The 17,186-nt window shown below is 31.0% G+C and overlaps 1 protein-coding gene across 4 annotated transcripts in view; it reads right to left on the bottom strand.

Moving 5' to 3' along the window:
- Window positions 1-1,183: 1,183 nt before the first annotated feature.
- Window positions 1,184-17,186, bottom strand: part of LOC139499562 (uncharacterized protein C8orf34 homolog) — a 30,766-nt gene continuing 14,763 nt past the window's right edge. The window contains exons 9-20 of one of the 4 annotated variants that reach the window (XM_071288294.1): window positions 14,984-15,129; window positions 13,917-13,984; window positions 13,441-13,487; window positions 10,541-10,581; window positions 8,659-8,730; window positions 7,953-8,029; window positions 7,063-7,096; window positions 6,590-6,662; window positions 6,165-6,288; window positions 5,557-5,659; window positions 4,034-4,063; window positions 1,184-1,487 (exon numbers count right to left, since the gene is read on the bottom strand). In XM_071288294.1, the coding sequence (XP_071144395.1) occupies window positions 1,480-1,487; window positions 4,034-4,063; window positions 5,557-5,659; window positions 6,165-6,288; window positions 6,590-6,662; window positions 7,063-7,096; window positions 7,953-8,029; window positions 8,659-8,730; window positions 10,541-10,581; window positions 13,441-13,487; window positions 13,917-13,984; window positions 14,984-15,129 (823 nt within the window). In that variant the 3' untranslated portion in view covers window positions 1,184-1,479. Of the gene's footprint in view, window positions 1,488-4,033; window positions 4,064-5,556; window positions 5,660-6,164; window positions 6,292-6,589; window positions 6,663-7,062; window positions 7,097-7,952; window positions 8,030-8,658; window positions 8,731-10,540; window positions 10,582-11,684; window positions 11,708-13,440; window positions 13,488-13,916; window positions 13,985-14,983; window positions 15,130-17,186 lie in introns of all 4 variants that reach the window. The other 3 variants (XM_071288293.1, XM_071288295.1, XM_071288296.1) reach the window with 3 other exon arrangements.

Genomic DNA, 17,186 nt, shown 5'->3' on the forward strand with positions numbered 1-17,186 from the left:
GTCCGGGGTTACACAAGTTCTTACTAGGGGTTCTGAAAGATTTATGTACACTGTAGTGTGCACATGACTTGTTAATGGAAACCTACAATAATGATTATAACAACAAAATAAATACAGATGGTGCAGATTATCCTTGTTGTTAAGGTTGTGATGGAAAAGGGGGAGGGAAGGGGAGGGGTAAATTAAAAACATAAAAAAAATTAAGTTTATATTTATTTATGAAATACAAGTAAATATTAGTATTCTACATCTTCTTTCCTTACCAAGTTAATAAAAATATAAGATGAGGCAAAATGTATAATCATATAAAGAGCAATAATTTGATGCATAAATTTACACTACAACCATTACAAAAATAATAAAGTACATGTAATTAACATATTATTTTACAACACATAATAAAAATGGACGGAAATTTTTATAATATCTCTGTGAAATAATATTGACATTTAAAGTAAACTTGGGAAAAGATACAGCAAAATTTGCTGAAATAACTCTCAAAGGTTACAATTTTAAATTATGTCTAGAATGTTAGGTGGCAATTTATAAGCCTTTTAAATGATAAATACACTATTATTTTTTTCTAATAAAATATTTAAACAAGAGTGCACACGCTGAAATGTCTCGCCTTCTATACTTATCATTGATATTATGTTGATAGTCCTAAGTATAAAGCTAAGCTTTATTACAACTGTCACATAAACTTAACATTAACCAAGATAACTAAACAAAGACCAATGAACCTTGAAAAAGAGGTCCAGGTCAGATGAACCATGCCAGGCAGACAGGTACAGCTAACAATGCTTCTATACAACATATATAGTTGACACATTACTTATAGTTTAAGAAAAATAGACCAAAACACAAAAACTTAACACTGTGCAATGAACCGTGAAAATGAGTTCACGGTTAAATAAAACCTGCTCGACTGACATAAAGATCATAAAATATTTCTATACACCAAATATAGTTGACCTATGGCATATAGCATTAGATAAAAAGACCAAAACTCAAAAACTTAACTTTGACCACTGAACCATGAAAATGAGGTCAAGGTCACATGACATCTGCCCGCTAGACATGTACACTTAACAATCATTCCATACAACAAATATAGTAGACCTATTGCATATATAGCCGCAGCTGCTGCCGGATCACTATCCCTATGTCGAGCTTTCTGCAACAAAAGTTGCAGGCTCGACAAAAATTATACCCCATTTCAACAAGATATATTTACAAAATATATCAAATATATTATGTTTCCAACATTGTTTCAGTGTCTTGAGAGCTTTGACGTCATTAAAATATAACAGCTCTCCAGAGCAATTGCGTAACTATCTAAATCCCTTTACTTCCATTGAATACTGAAGCCTTTGAAATTAATCTTAAGTAAGATATATGTGTCTCTATCTTAAAGCTATATAAAGTTAAATCTGTATCCAAAGTTTCAGTTATGTATACCACTACTGTATCCCAATTTTAGTATGCTGAAAAATAAATACAAAATGTAAGATTAATGAACTTGACCTATACAAGGAACCTTGCTCACTCTTCTTCTTATTGTTTCTCATCCTTTATGAAATAAAGCAAGGATTGTTTATCTTTTATGATCTAAATCAATACTGTGAGTTCATTATTGTTCATTGGATACCAATTTTCACAGATTTTGTGAGTATAGCCCACCATATATAGGTGAACCACAAATTTAAATGTTCAAAGATTGACAGATTTTCTAGGTGTTATACATTTATACATTTATACAGATTTCTAGGTGTTATACATTTATACAGATTCTAGGTGTTATACATTTATACAGATTTCTAGGTGTTATACATGTATACAGATTCTAGGTGTTATACATGTATACAGATTCTAGGTGTTATACATGTATACAGATTCTAGGTGTTATACATGTATACAGATTTCTAGGTGTTATACATGTATACATTTTCTAGGTGTTATACATGTATACAGATTCTAGGTGTTCTACATGTATACAGATTCTAGGTGTTATACATGTATACAGATTCTAGGTGTTCTACATGTATACAGATTTCTAGGTGTTCTACATGTATACAGATTTCTAGGTGTTATACATGTATACAGATTTTGACAAAACCACGAAATCAAATATCCTTTGATGCAAGTTTTCCTAATTCCACGAAAATCTGGTACACATGAAAATATATGAATCCAGAGAAGACAAACTTCATGTTTTGTGCTTTCACTGTTCATCAATTATGTGCACCTTTATGAAACTATTTGTTAGATAGAGGACTGTATTCCTGCACTGTTAAAGTTCATCGTTCTTCTTAGTGATTCTCATTATGCAGGATCAACTTGAAATTAATTTTGTTTCATAGGTACTTAAGGATGTACTTAGGTGAGGTTTTGGAATTTGTGTAAAATCATACCTGTCAACTCACCCGTTTTTTGCGGGTGACACCCGTTATTTTCACCTCTCACCCGGGAGTTTTTCTTTACCCGGCGGGTCCCGGGAATTTCTAACATTACCCGTTTCACCCGGATTTCTGACCGGAATTGTTTCCGGTATTTAGAAGTAATGCGACCTTCGGTTTTATCGGTCTTTTTCAATGTAACCAAAAGTCAAAATGTAGGACTGTTTACCTGAGCTGTGAAATAAAACCACCCAAATAGTAAAGAGGGCCCTTTCAGTTGAAAATAACAAAGTGGTAGTTGAAAACAAGCCAAGATTTTTTGTTTTGTCAAAACTTGCTAAAACATTACTGGTTTTGCCAAACAGCAATGCAGACAGTGAGAGGGCATTTTCTTTAGTAAAGAAAATAGCTACAGAGTGTAGGGCTGATCTTAATAAGGATACACTGTGTGCTCTTCTTTCTTGTAAAATGAATACACATTTGCATTGCTATGAACTGAAACCAAGTGCAGTTCTTTTAAAGAATGCCAAGTCTGCTACTATGGAATATAACAATAGTCTGAAATAAACTTGTATACATGTTCTAACTGTTTCATATACATATTGACTATATAAATTATATGTAAACATATTATTGTTCTTCAATTGAGCCCGCAAAATGTCGTACGCGTTATGACCTGAGATTTTTTTTCTCAATGCAGGTCATGACCTGACTTTTCATTTTCAGAGGTTGACAGGTATGGTAAAATGTTCGGACTCCTTGGTGTTTTTCCATACAATACAAGGTAAAATATTTTGCCCCATAACACCCATTTATTTTTTCATATAAGACTTTATAGCTCATGAAAGGTCATTTTCCAAAATTTAAGAAGATTCTTGATTTTCTTTCTTTTGTTTTGAGACCCAAATAATACCAATGCAAATGTAAGGTAAAAGTCCAAGTCAGACATTTCCCGCCATATTTTAAATCTAAATATCTCGAAAAGGAGGTCCATGACCTACCAATATTTTTAGCTTATTTTCATCCTTAAAGAATGCTCTACCAACTTATAGTATCAATTTTAATTTCTTAATTTCTTAATTTTTACCTAACCTCACCTAAGTACATCCTTAATCACAATTCTCTAATGACAGTAGTGTTGATCATGAATTACATTGTATAAGAGTTTAGTTTGCTCAACTATTTATGCAATATAGCATTAAATTGTATTCATCCCCTTGTATAACAAGGGAAGGAATTGATGATGCCCTTTAACACATAAATGATAGTCACTAAAATTGTTTTTTTTATGGAAATGCAATGAAATCAAAAGGTGTCTACTCAGACGTTTGTACAAAATTTCAAGGTATAGAATAAAACAGCTTAATGTCCATATAATATGGCTTGCGTAAATCCAGAGTGAATGCAGTTTAAACTAGTAAATTTGTCAGTATAAAAATTATAAGAACTTGCATTTTGATATCAATATAAATTTATGTATGCAGCTTTTCTTAAAACTACAATATATAATATTGAGGAAAAAAGCAATATTTTTTAGCAATATTACATTTGAGCCTTACTAGATAATATAGAGCAAAGTAAAGATAAATAGGTGTCATTCAAATGTAAGCATAACGTAAACTTTGTATAATTACCTTTTGGTGGGGGAGTTTTCTTTAGTTTTCCTGAAATAAAAATATGTTTTGAATAAATTTCAACTAAAGATTTATTTATTTTTTCTGGTAAAAAATATTAAAAATATTCTAGTTAGTTTTTTTTCTGAATTAATTGTATGGGGTAGGTTTGAAAGCACTTTTATTAAAATTTGATGGGTGTTGATTATATTGCTTAAACATTTAAAGTAAATGTCTATTAAAAGATTTATGAATGGTGTGGTCAAATAAAAAGTGCCTTCTGTTCCCAACTTCATTTATTTTTGGAATTGCCCTTATGAACTTGAATAAAGGTCAAATATCTTTTTTGATTTTTTTTTTCTTTGAACAGATGCTTTATTTTAATTACAATATAAAATATACTGATAACAAACTTAGTAGGTAACTGTTAAGGTGGTACCTAACACTACAGGGAGATAACTCTGTAAAATCAGCTAAATGTTTTAATTACGTTGTGTTATTAAGGGAATATTAAGCTTCGCAATGATCAAAATAAGTGTTTGTCAAACCAGTGTAATTTTTCTGATTAAACGGTTGGTTCAAATTTTTTGAAATTTTTATATTTTTCTCAAAAGGTCAAAGTAAATACTTTGTAAAATTTTATGAAAATTAAACGAGCCAAATTAATTTTAGTGAAGGTGTTGGGTACCACCTTAATTTGATGGCCATCAACTTTTTTTCCCAAATGTATTCTGTTGTTGATGACTGTATTGAATGCAAGGAAAAAGTCACATTATATGAGGGGGAGGACAGGGGGTACCCTTCTCCCTTCTCCCACCCCCTTTCTCCTTTCTCCTACCCCTTTCTCCCTGTCTCCTTTACCCCTGTCCTCCCCCTCTTATATGTTTGTCATTGAAATGTAAGGTGAATTTAGAATATCTTATGTCAGCAGGTGTAACTGTTTTATTTATCAACAATTAGCCGTTTCAGAATCTAAAGAATCATGGGTAATTTCATTGTTCGTACCCCAAAATGAAAATAACTCCACGCCATTGGTTAAATTTCCATTGTTTATGACATTTTTAACCAATCAGTACGTTGTGGTGTACACTTTTGAAAATATTACCCAGGATGCATTAGATTCTGAAACGACGAATTGTTACATTTTCTAATTGATCTTCCAGCAAAATATTTTTTTGATCATGGGCAGGACACGATACTTGAAAATATAAGGCAATGATGTCATGTATAAATGCAGGCGTATGTTCAATAATTAAACAAATGAAATGCATGTGAAATCATTCATACAACCAAACAACAATCCTAACGTTTTGTACATGTAATAAAGTTTTACTTACTATTTCATTGTAATTTATATTCTTAACAAATTTTTTTACAGTTATGACAAATTGCCAATAATATGATAATGGCATTTTAGTTTTTGAAACTGACTTAATCTGCTGAACATATCAGCTCACCCTAGCAGGCTCAACAGATATTTGTTTCTGATAAAGCCAATAAAAAAAATGTCATTTTCTATTTATATATCTTACTCAAAAACGTACCTTCATATTGCCACTCAGCCAGACTGGTATCAGATTCATATCGTGGTAATTGCCATCCACCTGACTCTGACCTCACTGACCCTCGTACAGTTACTTCTTCATCCTGTAAAAGTGGTTGTTTATAGGTATGAATCTTTCAGATAGGCGTTACCAGTCCAGGTCTCTTACAGAATTATCAAAATAAAAATAAGAAGGTGTGATATGATTGCCAATGAGACAACTATCCATCAACGTTTAAATAAAGTGTATGAAAGCAATTATAGACAATGTGCAGCCTTCAACAATGAGAAAAAAATAATTTTTTTAATTTCCTATATTCCTACAAAGTTCTTAACTTGGCTTATTGACTTGTTTAAAAATTGAAATGAACTGTTGACACAGTGATATACCTCATAATGTCAGCTAGTTATAATGGTCATGATCAGTAATTGTACATCTAATTAAAGAAGAAAATGATTGCCAATGAGACAACTATCCATCAAAGTTAAGAAATTTGTAGGAATATAGGAAATTAAAAAAATCTATTTTTGTTTTTTGTCCATGGATTTATGAGTTTTGAACAGCGGTATACTACTGTTGCCTTTATTTAACTTTTATTTCAAACGTACCTGAGGTTCTGTTGTTCTCCCTGACCAGGTTTCTCTCCCTTGTAGAAAAGAATCTGCACTTTCCACAGACCTGGATGGGTACGGTGTGTCATCAAACCTTACTGGTACGGTAGCTGCCAACTTCCTGCTGTAACAGAGGAAGAAAACTTACTGCGGATTCATTATTATTTGTTGGATACTAATTTTTGTGGATTTCGTGGGAACAGTTTTATTTCGGGGCCAGCTGAGGACCACCTCCTGCTGCAGGAATTCTCTTCTGCGTTGAAGACCCATTGGTGGCCTTCAGCTGTTATATGCTCTTTGGTCGGGTTGTTGTCTCTTTGACATATTCCCCATTTACATTCTCAATTTTATATGTGTTTTTCTTCAACTTTTTTAAAGGAAAATCCCTTATTTGTATAAAATTGTGTGGTAGTAAGACTTACCTCTGACTGTTAGATTTCCTTGACCTTGAAGGCTCTGGCAATGTCCTTGACATTTTTGGATTGTAAGTTTCACCTGAAAGATGGTAAATAATAGTAATCTTTATATAAAAACACAGATGGTGGCCATGGACACAAATGATGCCACCTCTTGCATATACCATTATAAAGGGGAATTACTCGAGAACAGTAGAAGTGGACTTAATATGTGTTTCAAGGTAATAAATATAGGCATTGTGTAAAATTTGGTTGAGGCAAACTAAATTATTAAAGAGAACAGAAACCAACTTTTGAATGTATGTTTGGACAACATTTTATGTCCCCATCAAAGATGGCAGGGGCATAAAAAACAATACATGCTTACATTTCAATCAATTAAACAAAACAATTTGATGAAGATTTCATAATTATTATTTCAACATCATCAATAAATTCTTAAAATTTTTCCTAAATGACAATTAGAAATTGTTCCTTACCGTCAGAATCCATTACATTCCAGACAGGTCTCCTCTGAAAAAAAAAAATAATTATGTAAAAATGTTTCTTTCAAGACAAAAATTCCTAGATTTCCATTTAAACTTCATCTGAACTTTGATTGGTAGCTTTCTCATTGGCAATCATACACATCTCCTTATTTTAAAAAAAAGAACTGGTTTTTTTTTAAATCTATTTTGGTCAAAGTTATGCCGTTTTGTTATATGGCCATAACTTTTGAAAACCTAAGTACACATGAGTCATGAATTTAAATGTTCATGGGAGTGGAAATTTTTTATAGGGACTTTGGTAAAATGACAAAAGAGTGTGAATGGTAATGAACAAAAAATAGCTGTCATTGCTTATAGTCTTTTATATAAATATTTATAAGAAGATTTGGCATGAGTTCCAATGAGACAACTCTCCATCCAAGTCACAATTTGCAAAAGTAAACCATTTGTTTTTGCTTATCAATTTGAAATAAGTAAGGCCTTTGGTCATTTCATTTGACATTTGTGATGTTGGGGCTTTTATAGGTAACTATACAGTATAGGTTTTGATCCTTGTAGAAGGACAAATAATGACCAAACTTTTCTAAAATCTGCTTGTTTGTCTCAGTTGGATAGTTGTCTTATTGACTGTAATAAAATTGTCATACAAGTGAGAGATTTAGCTAGCTATAAAACCAGGTTTAATCCATCCTTTTCTACATCAGAAAATGCCTGTACCAAGTCAGGAATATGACAGTTGATATCCATTTGTTTGATGTCTTTGGGCTTTTGATTTTGTCATTTGGTTGCAGACTTTTGGCTTTGAATTTTCCTTGGAGTTCTGTGATTTTGTTATTTTACTTTTCACATCTTCATTTTTGTTAATTCAATAAATAACTTACAGGGCCAGTCACCTGTGATACACTTTCAAATTCATCGTCTTCACTGTCTCCTGGGGAGGGTTGGTAACCAGACATACCTGTAAAATACAGCAACTTTTGTTAGAACATGAAATGCATACATATATACAAACATCCTAGGCTGGAACTTAAAAATTTAGGAGCTGCGATCCTCCGGGTTTTACTACAAAACTCTATGTGAATCTCAATTTTTAAGTATTCAATTGAAATCATGTAGAACAATCAAAATTAACGTTGAAGAACAGCCAAAACTTACCCTGTAGAACAGTCAAAACTAACCATGTTGAACAGTCAAAACTATTCTCAAATTCTTATTGCATGCATTTGTTATTGTGATTTTTGAAGAATGGAACAAAAAGGGGGATTGAATTATTATTACGATTTCAGGACAAGATATTTGTATCAGATATTAGAATGCGAATTGTTATTGCAAATACAACCATTAGTACTTTTTGAAATAATTTCTGAATTTACAGTACATATACTTGTTATTCTCATATCCTCTCACTGACCTTTTAATCTTAAATAAATAAACTGGCTATAATTCATATGCACTTATAATGCATTTGATATTGGATTTTTAACTATTGGGAAAGTTTTGGTGGTTAAAAAAACTAATTAAAAGGGGAGATAACTCTTGAAACAAAAGTGGAAAATGTGTGAAATTCAATTATTGAATTAACAGTACCTGTGTTTGGTCTTTCATCTGGATCAGAATCATAAGGACTGCCATTATTTGGTTGTCTATTATATCTGTCATCTGCAAGTCAAATAAAAGAATATAATGTCTTCTTCAACCGTATCAGAAATGCAATTGTGACATGGAATCAAAATCGTGTAGTACAGGTACACACCTAAATCATGAAAGTTGGCAGGTATGGATATCATGTTATTTCACATGTTTTTCTCTACTTGGACTTTTGATTTTTTTAAATGTGAAATTTTGCAGATCAAATTAAGGTGGTACCCAACACTTTCACTAAAATTAATTTGGCTCGTTTAATTTTCATAAAATTTTGTCAAAGTATTTACTTTAACCCTTTAACAAAAATATAAAAATTTCAAAAGTTTTGAACCAACCGTTTTGTCAGAAAAATTACACTGGTTATATAGCAGTTTGACACACACCAATTTTGATCATTGAGAAGCTTAATATTCCCTTTACAACACAACGTAATTAAAACGTTAAGCTGACTTTACAGAGTTATCTCCCTGTAGTGTTAGGTACCACCTTAAATATGAAAATTTTGATGTGAAAATCACCAAAAATATCATAGGGTGAAGTTTAAAAATTTTGAAAAAATAAATTTAAATTATAATATTCTAAGTACTGATCTAGCATTGTCTAGAAAGAAATGCAACACTTGAAATCAATCGCCAAATGAGTAAATCAAAATTAATTAAAGGATTTAAGGATGTTATCTGCTCTATTTAAATGGCTTCACATTTCAGATTCCAATTGGTTGTACTAATTTATCAAACTGTATCTCACAGTATGGCTCTCAAAATTTTTGGATGATGGAAAATCCAGGAATTATTTCATATTTTTAATATCTTTGTCTTTATGGACTATATGGTATGGGTTTTACTCATTGTTGAAGGTTCTACTCTGACCTTTATTTACTGATATCATCATCATTTAAACTCTGGTGGATATTTGTCTTATTGGCAATCATACCACATTTCCTTATTTTTATATAGTATCAAATGCTCCTATATATATGGATACTTTAACTCGGAATCAAGACATACAGTTGCTACATTTTATAATTAATATCTATATCACAAAGAAGTCTGATATAAGAAAATATGATACAGCTACTTGAAGCCATACTAACTAAAAGCTATATCTATCAGCAAAAAATATAACATAACTAATATAAACAGCTATAATTGGTTGAATTGATAGATCATTCCATTGCACTATGGAATGATGGAGCCTCCTCATGGTGTTTTTGATTATGTAATTACTTGTTAATTTCTTTACTGATCATTTGATAACCATACCAAATAGTTCTTGATTATTTAATTATTTGATATTCTAAAACTTTTCACCAATTAGAATTATAGTATAGTTTATCAAGAACTTATAAAATTGTGTGTATACATGCATGAACTGCAAAATTTATTAATAGAAATAATAACATACATGCAAGATGAAAATAAATTAGCATTGTTAAAATTTTCATGAAACCTGAAATCATGAATTCTTTTGTTTTTTGAAATGCCATAGTACATTATAAACTAATTAATTAAATTTCGCTTTGTACAATAAAATCAGAGTTCGCGAAATTCTTTTATTCCCTGGTGGTCCTTGAAGAAAATCTACTGGTCCTCACTATTAATTCTATTGAAAAATGCTAAAATGTGTCAGTCCTATGCAAAATTTTGGTGGTAAAATCCTGAGGACTGCCACTTTTTGCGAACTCTGTAAAATATGACACTTATCAGTATGACTTATTTTCAAATAACTATATACTTTACCATAAAGAGTTATTGAAGTTTGGGTGGGGTAGGTATTTAAGAAAGTACAAATCTATAAAATAATCTACATTCGATTGAATACATACCAGTAAAGCTGTACTGGGGGCGAATATCAGCATAATTAAGACTGAAATACCGATAGAAATTCAGAAAAATTATATATAACGATAGTTCTGATTATAAGGGCTGTTCCAGAAAGTACTATGTCCCCTCCAGGGAAGGCAATTTATAAAAAAATTATAAAGTCAGTTGTTTTTGAAATTATAACCAGAATGCAAAAGGAGTGTTGTTCTAATTTATTTTGATTTGATTTCCCTGTGTGGTGGAGGTTAAAAATAGTGGCATCCCAGGGGGAACATAGTATTTTCTGGAAAAGCCCTAAAACTAAAGCTATCTATCAGTGCTGTTAATAAAAAAAACATAGCAATAAGAAGATCCACTATATTCTTAGAGAAGGATTGTGGGACATCATAGAAATTAATACTTTGAAAGGCATGGGATTTATTTTTTAACAAATTGTAGAAAATCCTAAATTATGTATCAAGAAATGAACTGGACAGACAGGCAAAATAAAATTGGGTACGATTAAGAATACATAAGATTTTACTTGAATCCCAAATTACTTCCAATCAATTATAAAATTACTGTGGATTCATTATACATGTAATTATTCACTCATGGGAAAGCAATTTCCATTGATTTCATTGATACATGCATATCAAAGCAACCAAGAAGTTGAATATTCAATGAAAAGAAGTTTTTCTATGGACTTGAATGCAGACTTTTGTAACACCCACCAAAATACAAAATACAAATTTTCCTCTTCCACAAAAATTGATACACATGTAAATAAATGAATCTATATTTCTCAGATATTGATCAATTTTTAAATGGTTATGATAGAATTTCACCAACCATTTAATTCCCACTTTGTCCTTCTCTTGTTATTGTGGATCTACCTATCTTAGATGTTAATACAAAAAATTAAAATTATCATGAAAATAAAATTTTGGAGATTAATTCTCAAAATGGTGTAAGATTAGTTTTATATCAGGTATGACTTGCACTAACACTGAAACGTAAAATTATTTTACTCAAGAGTTGTTCTGAATATTTAAAGACCATAAATAAAGTAGAAAACTTTACGCTATTTGAGAATTAATCTTTGTAAAGACAACAACATCTGAGGAAAGTGTAACTAAACTGTCAGGTGCACAAGTATATAATTACCCTTTGGTGGTACTATGTATGTCCTATTATAAAGTATATATCATGGTACAATGGAAATGCTGATACCATTTACAGCAGAATGCATTGAGTGTGTAGGTAAAGGTAGAATCTTCTGTTAGCTTGTTTGTTATTTGAACAGAGAATTCATTATAAGTTAGGTATACTACCCATGTTTCGTAGTAGTCTAGTCCTACAGATATATAGATTGGTTATCTGTCAGACTAGTCTACTCTTAAAGGAGGGTAGTTTACCTAACAAAATAATGGACTTGACAGTTCAGCTAGCAAGCAAGTTTACCAAAGATATTACCTTTACCTATACACTCAATGTATTCGGCTGTAATACTGTAATTTCAGAAATTTTTGCATGCATTAATCATTGAGATTTTTTAAAATGGACAGAAATTAGAGATAAATTATACTAATTGTGATTTCAAGACAAAACTATACACAGATATATGAATCAGATATGTTATGAGTTGCATTATTCAAATTAATAAAAACCTGACAATAATTTCTGAATTTGCAATACTATATTTAATCAACTGTTTAAACTTAAAGCTTATTTTCTCACAACAGTTTAAGGCTATTCCATTAAAATGTATGTGGGAGGGTAAAAAGGGAGTTTCAAAATATCCCTAGCTACTACCAAGAACTTTTTTTTGCATAATGGTAATAGACACATACTGAAAAAAAAACATGACCCACATTCAATAATTAAATTTCCTGTCATACCCTCCAACATACATTTTAATCAAAGAGCCCTTACTATCTAGCAGAGGATCTGGAGTAGATACAATGTTTTCAATAGATACAATGTTTTCAGTAGATCTTTTTCAGTAGATACAATGTTTTCAATATTTTCTAATTTTTGGTTGAGTTCGTGTTGTTCATTCTTTTTTTCATGAAGGGTTTTTTAGACTATTTTTTGTTTTATTATTCATTTTTTTCTTGGCAGGATTTTGACGCCTTGCTATAATCAGCTTTAAGTGTACAGTAAATTGGTTTTTTTTCTTGTCTTATCTTGCATCAGTCGGTGTTATCCAAAAAAGTACTAATGATTGGTATACTCCAAATTCAACAAAAATTTGAATGTCTTTGGAAAAGGCAAGATGATAAATTAAAAACAATGTTATGGTATCAGCATTTGGTCATCAATACTAAAAAGGTTATTATCATAATGTACTTGTATTTTTTTTTTAAACACAAAGACATTACATATTAGAATATGAGGGATTTTTTTTGCTATGTTGAAGAAACATTGGTGGCTCTTCGTCGGGTTGTTGTCTCTTTGACAAATTCTCCATTTCCATTCTCAATTTCATCAGCATTATAATTCACTTTCGACTGTTTAAATCAACCATTATCATGTAAATGAGCAACAAGATTGGTGCCACACATTCATCAGATTAGCTCATGCTTCAGGAGGACCTGAGGACACTATAGTTTTTGGTGGGGGTTAGTGTTGCTCCAGTTTTATATTCTATTGTCTTCATCTGTCAAATTGGCAATCTAAAAACATGTACACATTTCATTGAAGGTTTTGCAGTGATGTTTTGAGATGATATTTTTTTTTGAGGGGGTGGGGGGGGGGGGGGGGGCTTTTTTCATGAACGTCTGTTCATCCAATAAACCCTGGGATTGCTTGCAAAAAACAAGCTTGTTTGATTAATGTGTTACTTTTAAGCTATCAAAAGAAGTCACCAATGGATAACTCATGGCTAGTATTATTAATGTGATAATTTTACAGTACTTACTTTATATTAAGTTTAACATTTGCATCTTCATGTCTTTGTCTCAAAATCTTAAATATACAATTATTTAGAAATTAATCAGAATTACAAACAATAAAATACTACTTATAAACAAATTTTCGAAACAATGCAACATGTTTTTAATTGGTGGTAAAAATAATCTGTTATTCATGTCATGTTCTAAAAATAGGAAGATGTGATATGATTCATTGCCGATTAGACATTTAATATATAATTATTAACCATAGACCAAGCTATATTCTATCCTTTCAAAAAACAAAAATATTGATTACAAATGCTTATCTGCTTTTTTTTAATTGATTCACTTTTGAAGTCTTTTGATACAATGAAAGACATTGCAAGCCCACTCCTATATAGGGGCAGCAGAGTGGGGAAGCTAAACTTTTCCCACCCAAGCCAACTCTCAGGGTGGTTGGGTGGGTGAACAAAGCAAAATCCACATGAGCTGTGTGCCTTACCTTACTAAGTTTGTAGCCTGCTTTTGGTATATTGGTCACACCTTCTCTTCTTAAATCATCAGCATCCTCTAAAAACAGACAAAAAGATTAATTTTATCTTATAAATAAAACAACCTACATGTAGTTATTACACTAAAACACAATTCTTGTTTGTTACTAGTGTGCATTCTTTTATTTTCATGGAATGAGGGAAAACTTGCATTTGCATGGGTATTTACTTCATTGTTTTAGCACAGTTTGCATACAAGCCTATAGAAAATTTGTAATTTGTTGAACATTGGAGATGGCGAAGCTCGAATCCCCGTATGGAATTTACTGACCCCATTATGGCATATATATCTTATATCATATTAGGTCACTACCACACTGTGTAACAAATTTATCATTCATTCTCAATTTCTTCGTCCCTTAAAACCATTCGATTTTTTACATGATACCATGTTGTTTGACAAATATAGATTCCACAACTGCAACATGTGTATTACCAGATTTCTCCACTCAAGACAGTTAAATATTATCATTTAAAGCGCAAGGCTTGCCGAGCTTTTTAAATGATTAAATTTTAACTGTTGAGAGTGGAGAAATATGGTAATACATGAGTTACAGTGGTGGAATCTGTTTCTATAATGATTTCTATCCTTCCTTTTCAAAGATTTGAGGAAAGTTGTGTACTTTTGATGTGATGTCATCAGGCATGGTCGCCTTTTCTCATGATGTCACAATAAGAAAATTCAGAAGAAAACAAGAAAATTTAACGTCACAATTAAATTTCAACCAATCATTTGCTGAGAACAGATTTTTCACTAGTGAGGAGAAATATTTTTCTCACACTGGTCAGGAAATATGAAAATAACACAAAAATTAGAGAAAGGGATATAACACCACTACTAACCGTACCCGTGTATTATTACAAACCATATTTACTAACCCCTTATGAAATATACACAGTCACCACATGGTTGCTTTTAACCAATCATATTCCAAGAAATGTATAGGAGGTAAGATAATGTCTCTTATATCGCTTTTTTCCTAAATAAAAATTTCAAATTAAAGTAGGTCACTGTTACCTAATAATTCAATAGCATCATCCTCTTCCTCCTGTTCATCTAAGTATCCAGAATCATCTGAATGTTTGTCTTTTTCCTGAAGATATTGGTTGAGTTCCTGTCTATGTTTCTTGGATTCTATTTTTGGTCCTCGCACATGTCCAGTACTGTAAAATTTTAAATGCATGGCAATCAAACTTTCAAAAAGGCAATTTATACATAAAAATAATGCTACAAAAGAAATGTACATTATATGAAAGAAAAGAATTCAAAAAAAAAAGAATGATTTTTATTTGATTTTTTTTTATGAAAAAGCTGCTTGAATTTTATGAAGATTTCTCTGTGAAGTTGGCCATCATATATATATATATACTGTATACTCAAATTAACATGATTAAGTTAAAGCAGTAAGGGCTGTTTCAGAAAAAACTATTGCCTCACTCAAACTAACATTCAATTCGAATTGAATTTGAATCCAAAGCATTCGAATTCGCTAATTGCATTCACATGGCATTGCAATTCAAATTAGAATTTACATTCTGACATAACTGTTTAATGCCAATCAAAATTAGAGTTACCTGTGAATGCTGCACAAGTTTATCTCAATAAGTATAATCATGATAATTATTTGAATTTAAAAAAAAAAAAAGTATTGCCTGTGCTTTAGTAATAAATGCTGAAATCTAAATATAAAGTTGTTAAATATTTATACACCAAATATTATATTTAAATCCACATCAATTGAAAACTGCTTTTTCTGGGTCTTTTATAGCCAACTGTGTTATTGATATGCTCATTGTTGAAGGACGTACAGTGACCTATAGCTTTTAATTTCTGTGTTATTTGATCTCTTTTAGAGAGTTTTCTAATTGGCAATCATACCACATCTTCTTTTTTATGTTGTATTGACTCTTTATTGAGTTTAATTTTATTGGTGCAAAGCATTTCTACTATATAGAAACTTCTTAATTCTGGTAAAAAAAAAATGGAAAGGGAGATAACTTCTTGATTTTGGAGAGGGAGATAACTTCTTGATTCTGGAAAGAGAGATAACTTCTTGATTCTGGAAAGGGAGATAACTTCTTGATTCTGGAAATGATTTTTGAAATGGAGATAACTTCTTGATTCTGGAAAGGGAGATAACTTCTTGATTCTGGAGAGGGAGATAACTTCTTGATTCTGGAAAGGGAGATAACTTCTTGATTCTGGAAATGATTTTTGAAATGGAGATAACTTCTTGATTCTGGAAATGATTTTTGGAAAGGAGATAACTTCTTGATTGTAAAGGGCTTTGTGTTGATCACATTAAGAAATCAGATTAAATTATTTGATTTTCTTTTATTTATTCATAAATGATTGTATAGGGTAAATATATGTAAAAAATCAAAAAATCAAATGGATTTGGTCTTCTGTTTCTGTGCAATATTCCATCCAGTGAGTTCTCTACCAGAAACCATATTTCTGTTTAGATATATCTCAACCATTTAAAATCAAATTCAATGTGCAATTTGAAAACAATAATGTATTACTTAGCCCCACAACATGCAAATAACTATTAAAGTAAGCTTGTCCTGTTGCAGTTGATATCCAACATCACATTGTGTGACAAGGTTCATGGTTTACTCATAAAACACTTAACCTTCAACTTGACTAAAGGTTAATGGCGTCAACCTAGGTATAGTAAAGATTTTATCAAAACCTTTTTTTAAACAAAAATGTTGAAACTAAAATTTGCTCAGGATTACATAAAATTCTAATTGAAATGACTACTTGCAAGAAAATTGGTATATATACATGTATGTATGGTTTTCAAGTTCACTCGGTTTTTTATACAAGTGCAAGTGAGAAGTGCAAAATGGGCCTTACTGAAAACCATGTATAATTATAGTTTAAAGAGGTGTGTATGTTTGGGTACTTACACTTTTCTTTATAAACACAATAGATGTATTTATAGAATCAATTACACAATAGATGTATTTATAGAATCAATTAATACTTTCATTAATCATTAATCATTGATCACGTTTTTATCATATTTGGAAAGTGATTTTGATTTATTTTTGCATATTTATTGTATTTAAGTGTTTTGTCAACTGGATCCATGTGAGTGAGAAGTAAAGGTTTCAACTTTGGTAATTCCGCTTTTCAAAATCTAAAGAATCATGAGTAATTTAAATGTTCATACCCCAAAATGAAAATAATGTCACACCATTGGTTGAATTTC

The sequence above is a fragment of the Mytilus edulis genome, chromosome 12 (assembly GCF_963676685.1).
Source record: "Mytilus edulis chromosome 12, xbMytEdul2.2, whole genome shotgun sequence".
NCBI lineage: Eukaryota > Metazoa > Mollusca > Bivalvia > Mytilida > Mytilidae > Mytilus > Mytilus edulis.